The sequence below is a fragment of the Acomys minous genome, assembly GCF_964271855.1.
Source record: "Acomys minous genome assembly, chromosome: 13".
NCBI lineage: Eukaryota > Metazoa > Chordata > Mammalia > Rodentia > Muridae > Acomys > Acomys minous.
The window spans coordinates 47,230,233-47,244,050 of NC_140495.1; the positions used below are offsets into that span (position 1 = coordinate 47,230,233).

The 13,818-nt window shown below is 47.4% G+C and overlaps 1 protein-coding gene across 1 annotated transcript; it reads right to left on the minus strand.

Moving 5' to 3' along the window:
- Positions 1-4,607: 4,607 nt before the first annotated feature.
- RSL24D1 (ribosomal L24 domain containing 1) lies at positions 4,608-13,708 on the minus strand. Its single transcript, XM_084752907.1, has 6 exons — positions 13,553-13,708; positions 11,040-11,153; positions 10,038-10,110; positions 8,915-8,978; positions 7,054-7,139; positions 4,608-5,606 (listed from the first exon to the last, which is right to left on the minus strand). The coding sequence occupies exons 1-6, from the start codon at positions 13,631-13,633 to the stop codon at positions 5,533-5,535; spliced, it is 492 nt and encodes a 163-aa protein (XP_084609033.1). The 5' UTR covers positions 13,634-13,708; the 3' UTR covers positions 4,608-5,532.
- Between the last annotated feature and the right edge of the window lie 110 nt (positions 13,709-13,818).

Consider the following 13,818-nt stretch of genomic DNA (forward strand, 5'->3'; position numbering starts at 1 on the left):
GAAGAATTAAGAACGAAATATGTAGAGTCCAACAAATGGATGACAGAATCCTCCAGCTCATAGCATGGTCACATCCACCCAGATAGACTACTAATCAAACTGCTATAAAAGTAGACACGAGTACCTTTGGACCCCAATTCATGTTAACAGCCAAGCAGCACCCATCAGCTGGCTACCCTGCTGGAGTCAGCAGAAAAGTGCATAGATGCCGTTAACATTATCCAAGCAGCACACAAAAAACTGTTCCCATTATTCCAGCCACTTGATAATGCAAAGCAAACCTCCTTAGCCAGGCACCTCCTAAGAAAGCACTGTTGGCATTCATTGCCTTAACCAGCAATTGCAAATGCTCACCATCTCAGCAGAATCCCTTGGTGGCTGGGTTAGACACACTCACACCTGGGCTCCTGTAACACACACCCCCATTGCTCTGCTCCAGTGATGAAAACCTGCACCAGGCATTGCTAACGTACAACCAATCACTACGGCTTCAAGGCCACTCTGGCGCCACTGTCAGAGCTCAGCCTCAACTGTTTTGACACAGATTTCTGGTCTGTCTTAGTCTGCTTTGTGCAACTGTCCCAGGATGCTTTGTAAAGAGCACTCACTGCTTACAGAGCTGGAGGCTGCACATATTCAAGACCTTCAGGTTGTGTCTTACCTCAGCAGAAGGGTGGGAGGACAAGACCTCAACTGCCCAGCCATTAACACTTTTATAATCAGCATGAGCTGGGCGTGGTGGCGCACGCCTGCAATCCCAGCATTTGGGAGGCAGAGACAGGCGGATGGATGTGAGTTCGAGGCCAGCCTGGTCTACAAAGTGGGTCCAGGACAGCCAAGGCCACAGAGAAACCCTGTCTCAAAACAAAACAAACAAACAAACAAAAAATCAGCACAAGTCTACTCAAAGGATGGTGCTATCACAAGCCAAACAACTCCTAAACCCGGCTAATATTGTTACACCGGACGCTAGGCTCACAGCACGGACTTGTGGGGAGGACACCCTTGATACCGTAATAGACTCTTAACCTCTAATGACCGGCGGCTTCCCATAGGCCCCAAGGGCTAGATTAGGGTTCTCTAAGAAACAGAATAGAGACTAAATGTGTATAAGAGGACTCATTTGATTGGCTTACATTATAGTCTGGGTGTCCCAACACTAGCTTTCTTACACTGGGCGCCAGAAGTCTGGTTGTTGCGTCCATGATGCAGGATGGCTCAGCAGTCTGCGCTGGGCGCTGGAAGCCTGAAGGGTCCCTGAAGAGCTCTGCTCTCATAGTGATGCAGGCAACGCCACAGGTGAACTCGCCGGAAGTGAAAGAAAGCAGACAAAAAAGCAGCTCTCTTCTTCCCCATCCTTTGATAGAGGTTGACACGGTGGGCCTTCCCACTTCAAAAAAACCCAAGGAAGCCCTTCGTAGGGAGGGCCTAGCAGCTTGCAGGGTAGTCAATTCTGGATCCAGTCAAGTTGACAGCGGAGAGAGATATTAGCACTCACAGGGGCCCTGCCTGCTTCCGAAGCTCCATTTAACCCAGTGGGGATGGAGTGTTACCACACATGCTGCCCACTGTGACATGCTTTGCTAATGATAGAAAGATACTTGTAACAGCACGTGGCCTTCAGAGCCCACGGCTCACCACAGAGGAACCGGAAGCTTGTGTTAGGACTGTCAGGCCCTGAACAGGTACAAGGGCCAGCCTGGCCTCGAACTCATAAAGATCTGCCTGCTTCGGCCTCCCAAGTGCTGGGATTAAAGGCATGGGCCACCACACCTGGCGCACTCTCTCTCTCTCTCCCTCGCTCGCTCTTTTTTTTTTTTTTTTTTTTTTTTTTGGTTTTTGGTTTTTTGAGACAGGGTTTCTCTATGTAACCTAGGCTGTCCTGGATTCATTTTGTAGACCAGACTGGCCTCTAACTCAGAGAGATCTGCCTGCCTCTGCCTCCTGAGTGCTGGGATTAAAGGCATGCGCCATCACATCTGGATCTATTTTTTTTTGGGGGGGGGGGTTTGTTTTTGGAGACAGGGTTTCTCTGTGTAACCTTGGCTGTCCTGGACTCACTTTGTAGACCAGGCTTGCCTCGAACTCACAGAGATCCACCTGCCTCTGCCTCCCAAGTGCTGGGATTAAAGGCATGTGCCTGGCTCTTATTTTTAATCTTTTAAGGATATATTTATTTACTATGCATAGTGTTTTGCCTGCATGTGCACCTGCACACCAGAAGAGGGCACCAGATCTCATTATAGATGGTTATGAACCACCATGTGGTTGCTGGGAATTGGACTCAGGACCTCTGGAAGAGTAGACAGTGCTCTTAACCTCCGAGCCATCATCTCTCCAGCTCCCGGGACAGAATTCCTGTCAGCAATAATCCTGACAGTCTTGGGGGGACTATCACCGGCAGTGCAGTGAATGATTTAAACTGTCCTGTACGGCTAGCATACTTCCCAGTGACTCTTCCTCGGCTACAACAAACCAGGTCAACCACCACCCCACCACAGCACCCCAACAACATTCCTAATCAGTGAGCGCTGAATTCAAACTGCTCCTAAATGAAAGCAGGTGTTGAGAATATCCGGAATTCTCCAAATACCCAGCCTGCATCTCAAGGCTAAATGAAAACAATTCCTGCAGCCCGGACACCCTGACTTCTGGTGTTGCTGTACTGGCTTCCTCACTGCATTTGCTGCCTCAGAAAGCCAATCACATACGACCTGTCATTCCAGAACCGCCTGTGTCCACCCCCATGAAGAAAGCTTCAACTGCTCCAAAACATCCCCTTCCCCTGCCAGGTCTCCCCCCTTGAGGAGGCTTACACTGAGGACCACCCAGCCATCCTTTGCACTGTTCAGGACAGCACTCAAAGGCACGTGCCAGCACTTACCAGGTCCAAGTCTTTTCTCTCAGGGGCCTGGAGAGATGGCTCAGTAGTTAGGGCACTGGCTGATCAGCCAGAGGACGCAGAGTTCCTCAGTTCCAGGTATCTGCTGCCCTCTGTGGGTGCTGTATGCATGTGGTACACAAATATACATGCAGGCAAAACACCCATACACACAAAATAAGATCTTTTTTATTCTCTATTTTATATACATTGGTGTTTTGCTTGCATATTTATCTGTGTGAGGGTGTTGGATCCCTGGAACTGGAGCTACAGACAGTTGTGAGCTGCCATGTAGGTGCTGGGAATTGAACTCGGGTCCTCTGGAAGAGCAGCTGATGGGTGCTCTTAACTGCTGAGCCATCTCTCCAGCACCCACAAAATAAAATCTTTAAGCAAATGTGAAACAAAAATTTTAATATAAAATCTTTTTACATGTGTCTTCCTAGTCAGTATAGGGGTGAGTATCCCTACCTGTCATGCAGGAGACTGGGGTTCAGTTCCCCGACGGGGAGGCAAAAGAGAATATTTTGCCGGGCAGTGGTGGTGCACGCCTTTAATCCCAGCACTCGGGAGGCAGAGGCAGGCAGATCACCGTGGGTTCGAGGCCAGCCTCGTCTACAGAGTGAGTCCAGGACAGCCAAGAAACCCTGTCTCGAAAAACCAAACCAAATCAAAACAAAAAAAAACAAAAAAAACCCAAACAAATATATTTTAACATTTTTTGAAAGGAATATTTTGTGTGAAGGATTGTAAGCTTTGTCCCAGGTGAAAGCAGTCTTGGCGGCCTTGCCCCATGGAAACACCACAGATACATTGTGATAGACTGGATGGAGCCATCCTGGGTCTGGAATTCAGGAAGCTGACAAGGGGACTCCAGCCGGGCTATTGTGTTTCTAATTGAACATCGAAAGGGGGCAGGGATCCTGACCCAGACCGGCCATTGCATGCCCGAGAGAGACGCTGGCGGAGGAGAAAGGAAGGTTATTGGAACAGGATCACACGTGGATCGGGAAAAGAACAGTTTACTGTGGACCAGTTTGCCGGCCAGCGACCCCTGGGGATCCGTGCCATGGAACAGATACCAGAAGGTTTACTCTTGTTTCCCTTTAACCCCTTTCCCCCTCTTGTATAGGATTGTTGGATTGTATAATAAAGTCTAATTGTTAAGAAACAGAGCCAACAGCTGGGCGTGGTGGCTCACGCCTTTAATCCCAGCACTCGGGAGGCAGAGGCAGGTGGATTGCTGTGAGTTCGAGGCCAGCCTGGTCTATAGAGCGAGTCCAGGACAGCCAAGGATAACACAGAGAGACCCCGTCTCGAAAAAAAGAAAAAGAAAAAGAAAGAAAAAAACAGAGCCAACAATAGTTCATGTGAAATGTTTTTCCCTGAACACATTTCAGTTCTGTTCAGTTTCTCCAAACTGCACTCTAGAGGCAAAGCAGTGGGCTCCAAGTTAGCAAGGCCTAACACTGTACCTTTTGTTTGTTTGTTTGTTTGTTTTTTGTTTTGTTTTCTCGAGACAGGGTTTCTCTGTGTAGCCTTGGCTGTCCTGGACTCACTTATAGACAAAGATGCACTTGCCTCTGCCTCCTGAATGCTGCATGCCCGGCCTGCATGTATTTCCCTTTAATTAACTATACCTCCTACTTATGTAGGCAAAGCTCTCTTCAAAGAACAGAAATGTAGTACTTTTGTTTATAACTTTTAAATAAGAAATATATAGGCATTTACTTTAGAAAGGGTTTTTATTTATATACAAATAGGCAGCACTCTATCCATAAATGCTATTTTCCAAGAACATGAGTTTCTTTTGTTTGGTTGGATTTTTAAGGACAATAAAAAAAGCTGAGTGTTATGATAGCTCACTCTTTAATCCCAGCACTCAGGAGGCAGAGGCAGCCGGATCTCTGTGAGTTCAAGGCAGCCTGGTCTACACAGTGAGTTTCAGGACAGCCAAAGCTAAACAGAAAACACAAAGCAAAGCAGAAAACTACACACTTGATTCTGAAAGGCACCAAGATTCTTTTGCTTCTAGACCACTGCTGGGCTGGGATCCCTGCTGGGACCGAAGTCAAAACTCGTATTGCGCATTCTCCAGAGCAAGAATAAGGTGCCATTCAGGTGAAGTATATTCTACCCACCTAGCCCACGTCACAGCTGCCTACTGGAACAGCGGAGGGGGTCAGACAGCCCAGCACAGTGCAGCGCGTTACAGAAGGCCATTGTGCGACTGCAAGAAGCTACTAAACAAACCAGAGCAAACCAAGAGACGGTAGTCAAGAGAAGGGTTAGGTCTTGGGTGATCTCTGCCCCCTGATAAGCAGACTATTCTAGTACAAAGACAATATTACATCATTTCAGATTCCACACCAGCAAGACAGTCAGTACAGAAACAATGCCTGGCGCAGTGGCTGAACCATGGCATACCCACAGTTCACATCCTCACCTACACACGGACTTTTGTGTTTGCGTGAGCAGAAACTCAGCTGAGATCTAACGTGCACAACGGGATGCGCTTCCACGCTGCAACTCAGGAGGGAGGCAGGTGAGCAGCCTCTGTCTCAGGGACCTTATGTAACCAATCAATAACTTAGGGACCGACAGTCTCCACTCATTTCTAGTGTCCACGGGGCTGGTTGCAGGCAGCATCGTTAGGCAGCGTCCTCCATGTCCACATCCTCCTGTAACTGCTGGACCATTTTTTCCTCCAGCTGCTTTCCTTTGCCTTTAAAAGATGCAGAAGATGCAATGTAAATACAGTACTCACGTATGAGATTCTCAAAAGTTAGCTCATTTAAAAAGAAGAGAAATGTAAAACACAGGAGCATAAGTGTGGCCCTGCACTCTACAGAGCACCTGCCTGCCCTCAAGTCACAGCTATTTCTAAGGATTTAGGAATAGTAGCCAAACTCACCAGATCTTAGCAATGCACAGAGCATTCTACAGAAGCCTCATTTCAACTCCTGCATGGCCTACTGAACCATGGGAAAGCACCGGCAGAGCCACATGCCCTACATCACTCAGCTACTGTGGGTTCATAATCTAAAACTGGGACGAGACGCTCTGCTATGAGGGTACAGGGACCACCTGACCAGAAGAGGCTACTGAGAATTAAAAGAAGCGGGTCTCTGTTCTTTCTGGGCTCTGCATCACGTGCACCAGAAGCCAAGTGCCGAAGGGCTTGGTCTATTTTGTTTTGGTGGAACTGGGTACAAACATGACCAAGGCAGTCCCTACACACAGACCCAGCCAAGACCTAATCAGAGTTCTCCTTTACTAAGTGAAGTCAAGAATTCCTCTCTCCCTCTCAGTAATCTGCACTAAGAAAGAATAAAGTATGTAAGATATTGTCTAAGCTGCTGGCTACATAAAAGTCTGGCGAAGCCGGATATGGTGGCGCACACCTTTAATCCCAGCACTTGGGAGGCAGAGGCAGGTGGATCTCTGTGAGTTTGAGGCCAGCCTGGTCTACAAAGCGAGTCCAGGACAGCCAAGGCTACACAGAGAAACCCTGTCTGGAAAACAAAAATAAAAACAAACAAAAAACAAAAAAGTCTAGTGAAAACCTGTGCCCAGGTAAGTGTAATACACAGAAGGTTTTATTACAGAAAGTACTCCTGAAATGTGGTAGGTACCAGGACCACCTGAGAGCTACTGGGGACCTGAACTTTTGTTTATACTAAGGTCCCCAGATTATCCCAATACAAACCAATGTTTGAGAGTCACTAACATGAAGTGTCTTTTAATCTAAAGTATGAGGCAAACATTGCCTATGCAATTATTGCAGGAACAATTTTGTTTAAGAAGGCATTTGTGGGCTGGAGAGGTGGCTCAGAGGTTAAGAGCACTGACTGTTCTTTCAGAGGTCCCGAGTTCAATTCCTAGCAACCACGTGGTGGCTCACAACCATCTATGTGATCTAATGCCCTCTTCTGTCATGCAGGCAGAGCACTGTATACATAATAAATACACAAATCTTTAAAAAATAGGTTTTCAAAAAAGAAGGCAGCATTTGTGGAAAAATGGAGGGAAGAAAGACCGTAAGCCCACAGTGGGGAGACACTGAATAAAAGGCACTTTTAGAAAGACCATATCACCAAGGCCCAATGACAGTTTAAATGGAAGGCACTTCAGGGAGCCCAAAAGCTCCGACTTCCTGACTCTCTACTCACCTGCAAGAGGAGCCCGGATGAGATGGATGTTCTGCTTGACCTCTCTGACGTCTTGAACCTTCTGCAGCTCTTTGTTTTTCTTCAACCTGTGATGAAATATATCAAAGCCAAACTTCAGTGACAAAAGGCCTGAGGCTCTCACTCCCAGTGCACCTGCACTAATGACCCAGCTACACAGGGCACAGGTGGGGCTGCAGAGGGGTGGCCACCCTTCTGCTCAGCAACAACTGCAGCGGTCAACAAGGAAGCAGACTGGATCCTAAACCTTACGCTTGTCACCTGTTGAGTCCTAACTGACAGACATTCTCTTCTGTAGTAATTCTGTGTCAAACTGTGTTCTAGCTGCTAATTAGCAGGATCTACATCCCAGCAGGCCGCTCACCGCACCCACAGTGCCTGGCTTGGTGCAGGTGGGGGCCCAATGCTTATCTGCTGACAGAACAAGGTGTGAGTGAGGACTCAGCAGATGTCGGAGCCCATTTCCATGGCACACACACAAAGCGCTATCACACAAGGCAGTCTCAAGTGCCAGTGTGAGTGCTTCCTCCTCACAGAGCACACTCTCCAGGCTGCGTCGCTTTGTTACTTATTCAGCAACTGCAGGAGCATAAACACAGCATTCACCAGAAACACTGTGCTGTCCTCACATGCACGGTGCTCACCTTCGGGGTTTTTGTTTTTGAGACAGGGTTTCTCTTGTAGTCCTGGCTGTCCTGGACTTGCTTTGTAGACTAGGCTGGCTTTGAACTCAGAGATCTACCCACTTCTGCCTCCCGAGTGCTGGGATTACAGGCGTGCGCCACCACGCCTGGCCATGCTCACTTTTTGAAATGCCAGAAAGCTGCCACAGCATGCTTCTTTACTAAAATGTCCACGGAGATTAGATTTAAAGCTAGTTTTTGCCAGTGACATGGCTCAGTAGGTAGAGGCACTTGCTGCCAAGTCCAACTACCTGAGTTCAATCCCTTGAACCCACACAGTATAAACAAAGAGCCAACTTCTGCAATATGTCCTCTGAGCTGCAGATACACGCCATGGCAAGTTTACACCCACCACAGTGAGCACACACAAACAATAAAAAGTTTAAATATTTAGGCTGGGAGTGGGGCAAACTCCTTTAATCCCAGCACTCAGAAAGTAGAGGCAGATGGATCTCTAAATTCCAGACCAGCAAGAGCTACCAGTAAGGCCCTGTCTCAAAAGACAAAAATAACCAAAAAAGAAGCTGGAGAGATGCCTCAGTGGTTAAGAACACTGGTTGCTCACGCAGACGACCTGGATTTAGTTCCCAGGGCCTACATGGTGGCTTACAACTGTCTGTAACTCCAGTTCCAGATTTGATGCCTTTTTCTGACCTCTGCAGACAGTGCACGCACATGGTGCACTTGCATACACACAGGCAAAACACTCACACATTTATTTATTTATTATTTATATAATATTCTGCCTGGATGTGAGCCAGCAGACCAGAAGAGGACACCAGATCTCATTATAGATGGTTACGGGCCACCATGTGTGGCTTTTTGGTTTTTGTTTTTTTTTAGTTTTTTGAGACAGGGTTTCTCTGTGTAGCCTTGGCTGTCCTGGACTCACTATGTAGACCAGGCTGGCCTCGAACTCACAGTGATCCGCTTGCCTCAGCCTCCCAAGTGCTGGGATTAAAGGCGTGCATCACCACACCCGGCTGTGTGTGTGTGGTTTTTTTTTTTTAATTAATAAGCCAGGCATGGTGGCCCATGCCTTTAATCCCAACCAAGACTATGAGAGAAACCCTGCCTCGGAGAAAAACAAAACAAACAAACAAACAAAAAACTCAATGCCTCTAGAAACCTCATAATTATTCCTCTACATATGTACATACCTGTTCATTATGAATTTAGCCTGGCGTTTCTGTTTGATCTCTTCAACTCTCTTCATTGCATCAACTACAAAAAAATTTACAAGTCAGCAAATTTAAGCACATTCAAGCAGTAGGACTAACAACAATACCTCTCCATGACTTTGTTAAGCTTAAAGGAAAAAATTCACTACAAAACAATCACTACTGACAGAGCCAAAGGTGCGAGACGCTAGCTGTACACAGTACTCTGGCTTACTAACTGCATAAAACAGTTCAGGGAGCAAGGTTAGACTTCCATACCATCTACACCAAACACTGTCAAAAACTGCTTCTGTAGTCAGACATGGTGGCGCACGCCTTTAATCCCAGCACTCAGGAGGCAGAGGCAGATGGATCACTGTGAGTTCGAGGCCAGCCTGATCTACAAAGCGAGTCCAGGACAGCCAAAGCTACACAGAGAAATCCTGTCTCAAAAAACCAAAGACAGAATCCCTGCAGGAAAGAAAGGTGGTGCTGTACTGCCTCTTAGAGCGTTCCCAGATGTGGGAATGAGCCAGTAATGTCTGAACCAATTAGCAAGTAACGGAACCCCAGAGTGCTCCAAAGAGGGCAGAGACTGTGCATGATCTGCAAGTTGAAGGCTGCACAAAAGCAGCCAGGGGGAGAAAGGAGAGAAGGCAGAGCAGGGGACCTGTTCATATTTACCCAAACAAGCACTTAGATGAAGCACCTTTCCATCCTACTGTGGAAGGCACACAGCAAACACACAACCCTGCAGGAGCCAGTCTAGCATACGAGCTCTGTGTATTTTTTACCTGGGTCTCGCCTCACACACTGAAACATTACTTTTATACATTCTTTCAAATTTTGGGGGGTTTATTTTGGGTGGGTGCTTCAAGTTTAATAATTAGATTATTTGAATATAGATATACCAGCCAATTTCTGATACACCCAAATTCAGCCAAATTCTAAAAAGAATCTGGAACAACTTACAACTAAAGACATAAACACCAAGACTATTATATTAACATGATGAAAAAGAGACACGCAATGAAGTTTAGTATTTACAAAACAAGCCAGCATTTAAAGTTACAGAATGCCCACAATAGTCTCCCCTGAACACCTGCCACCCCCAGGGACTTACTGGTTTTATTCCAAAGCTCTCGCTGGTATTTCACAGGTTCATTTCTACGTTTTTCAAATTCAAATGAGTTGTCCTGTAAGATGGAACAGGGGGTTGGTAGGAAAGATGGTAAGCAAGCAATACTTAAAATAGTCTCCTTTGCACAGAAATCCTAAGTGGGTGCATATTAAGACACCCTCCTCCTAACACTGGAGAACACCAGCTTTCCCCTACCTGGGACAGCTCTCTTCTCGGGGGATTCTCAGAGGAAAAGAAAGGAGCGTCACTCCCTCTCGCAGGGGCTATAAGCAACCTCAAAAACTATAAACAAACTGAAAGGGCTACCTCAATTTCTGAGCTTCAGAGGAAAATCACAGTTCAAATCAAATACCAAGAATTCATATTGTTTGAGCCTATTACAACAAAAAGACGTGAATTGCACATCTGCAGGGTATAACCTGTGTGGCACAGGAGCCTCCAAATGGGGGTAGTTTGATAGTTAATAAACATTCACCTGAAGACATGCAAAACAATTAGAAAAGGCTGAGTTATTCCTTGGCTTTCAGGTGTAGGTGACAGAAGCGCACGGAACATAACTCTATACTAGCTATTTCATTTACAAATGTGGGGTTCTGTTCAGCTCACCATGCCCTAAGCAGTGAGTCAGACTGGCAGCCCCTCTCTTGGGCGTTATCGGTGGTGCCAAGCTGCTTCCCCTACACTGAAGATTATTTTTAGAAGAGTAACCATGATTTGGCCTCAGATCCTACAAACATGCAGCTGTGTTCACGGTTGGCTATCCAGGACAGCCAAGACTCCACAGATAAACCCTATCTGAACCCTGCCTCCCCCCAATTTTTTTTTTTTAAATCACTTCTACAAACTGGGGTGGGCAGTTTTCCCTTTTCGGCAGTGTAGAGAACAATGGATTTAAGGATCACATGAGAATGAGACTTTCCAGAGCCAAATAAAAACCCCCACACAAGCACGTGACAGGAGCCCATGAGGCTGGGCTGTACTCACCACCGTGAGCTCTTTGCCAGCTGCTTTCCGGAAGGCCTTAGTCCACCTGACCTTGCGTGGGTTCCGCTTCTTCTTAAAGTTCTTATGACACTTGGACTTGCAGAATCGAAACACCTACAAGAAACTCTAGTTAAAATATGAAGAGTATTTTAATTTCATATTTTAACTCTAGTTAAAATATGAAGAGTCAACAATAAAAACGTTTCTATCACAGGACCCAGCCACCAACAAACGGCTCTCATGTTGAATCCTACCAACAGCACCCGGGATACATGAGACAGAACAGAAGGAAACTCAAGTTTCTCGTGGGTGTCTTACATCACCCCTGACAGGCTGAGAACCCTGAAAACACAATCAATCACTTCAGACAACAATAACTCTCACTGGCAAGTGAAGGAATATTTCTTTCTTTTTGTTTTGTTGTTGTTGTTTGTTTGTTTGTTTGTTTGTTCTTGAAGCAGGGTTTCTCTGTGTAGCCTTGGCTGTCCTGCACTCGGTAGACAAGGCTGGCCTCGAACTCACAGCAATCTGCCTGCCTCTGCCTCCTGAGTGCTGCCTTTGCCTCCAGGATAAAGGAATATTACTAAGTTTCTTAAATCCTTTCTCATTTTTTTTTTTAATTCTCAAACTTTCCTATACGCCTAGTAAGTGTGAGTTTTGAGCCACACTGAAATCCCACTTGCTTCCTTCTGTCATTCTGGCTGAAAGCACAGAATATTTTCAAAAATAAAGCTGCTAATAGGTCGTTCTTCCTTTCCTTTTCAGTGTCTATTTCATCACTAACTATGAGTTCCAGTGACTGGCTTTTTGGTTGTTGTTCTGAAACAAAGTCTTACGGTGTAGTCAAGGCTGGCCTGCAACTTGGGATTGTCCTGCCTCAGCCTTCTACCTACTGGGATGGCAGCCATTTGCTTCCTTGCTGTGCGCAGGATGTGTTTTTAAAGAGCATACTCACAGATCTGAGGCAGTCTTTACTATCTTAATTCCCCGAGGCAGCTGCAACGTTCAGCTTACTAACACTGCAGTGTGTTCCTGAGACGGGTAGCGAGACTCTTTACATCTAAGCTGCATTATTTTGTTGCTTCAATGCCTTAAAAAAATAAAGCTATCTCCTGGTGGCGCACGCCTTTAACCCCAGCACCCGGGAGGCAGAGGCAGGTGGATCGCTGTGAGTTCAAGGACAGCCTGGTCTACAAAGCGAGTCCAGGACAGCCAGGACAAGAAAAACCTTGTCTCAAAACATAAATAAATAAATAAGACTGATACCAGATCAGAATGCAAACAACAAAATAACGCTACCCACAGTACCATACAGTGACAGTGAAGCAAGAATGATAAGTGAGTTCAAAATGAGACACGGGGGGAGGTGGTGGGCAGAGGGTGCAGGGGGCAACATCGTTCACAGGCTCGCATTTCCCTTTTAATCTCGACCCCTCAGAACGGGTCACAAAGTTCTGCCCCCGGAGATTTACACGCAGTGAACAGCTGCTTGGTGGCCTTCAGTAGTACAGTCTAACAAGGTGCTTGGTCCTGTAAGTGACCCTTTACCCACGCCCTTCCGAGTTACCCTAAAGGAACTCATTGCTTCTCACACACACAAAACTGGGCAGGATACAAAAAACAAAAAACAAAAACAAAAACAAAAAAAAACGGGGAACTGTCTGCAAAGACAAAGGGACCCAGTAAGTGGGGGAGAAGAGAGTAACCGGCTCAAATGTGACCAACGTGTATTGGGCACCTGCAATTCAGAGAAGTAGAGGAATGGGATTCACTCCCCAAATCAGAGGACACGCGCATGTGCCATATAGCAATGCCTGTCACACTTCACCCTGTATTTATACTATTCACACTTACAGCCCCATCCCACGCTTTGGTCGTCATTTACAATCCAACGCCTTCTTCAGAGACCCTACTGTTCCGTTCTGCACCTTTGACAAACTGTGCGATCTCCTACACAGGATGCTCTTTGCTTCACATGCATAAATGGAAACAAAGGACTCGGGGGCGGAGGGGGGGGCACCCGATGTAGCCAGGAGAAGTGCTCCGAGGCTTCCTGAACCTGAGAACTGCGAACTTGACCTTCACAAGCCTGGACCGGCCCTTGTTGGCTGAAAGAGGCTTTGCTCCCGGAGGTCTAAAGTGGGATAGTGAAGGCTGCCGAGGAGGTCAGTTCCCCAAAGACCCACGCCCCCATGTTCAGTCTCTCCCAGTTCCCCAGCAACAATGCTCAGGCACCCTGTCCCTTAACCTCTACAGACACGCCCATCTCCTGCTGCTCCCACCTGGAAGTCAGCCTACAGTCGGCTTAAGCATGCGTTCGACCGACTTCCTGATGCTGCGCCAGCCCAGGTGACCCGGGGGTGGGATGGGGGTCCGACCGCACCGAGGAGGCCTCGCCGGCAGTGATGCCCGGACTCCAGCCCATGGCCACTCCGCGGCGCTCAGAACCCCGCGCGAGCCGCGCGCGCTCCCGTCCCCAGCCGTCGGCAGCGCGCGGGCCACGGCCGCCTCACCTTGCAGTCGTTGCGGACGAACATCATGCCGTGGCCAGGGTAGATCGGCCCCGAACAGAAATAACACTTCTCGATCCTCATGTTGACCCCGCGTGGGAGCCACCTTACAGACGCCGAGCCTGAAAGGAAGTGGTACGTCACTTCCTAGCCGGCGGAAGCAATTCTCTGACCCGACCCGGAAATGGTATCTGGAGTGCGAAAGGTACCGCCCTACGATCGTTCGCGCTTCGGGGACGCTCCTCCCTGCGCACAATCGCAGAGTCTGC

Excerpts from the sequence above, each read along its gene's own strand:
- RSL24D1 (XM_084752907.1), bottom strand. The coding sequence starts at position 13,633 with ATGAGGATCGAGAAGTGTTATTTCTGTTCGGGGCCGATCTACCCTGGC. Across the intron at positions 11,154-13,552 it reads TCGTCCGCAACGACTGCAAG|GTGTTTCGATTCTGCAAGTC; the intron begins GTGAGGCGGCCG and ends AGTTTCTTGTAG. Across the intron at positions 7,140-8,914 it reads GCTAAATTCATAATGAACAG|GTTGAAGAAAAACAAAGAGC; the intron begins GTATGTACATAT and ends ATTTCATCACAG.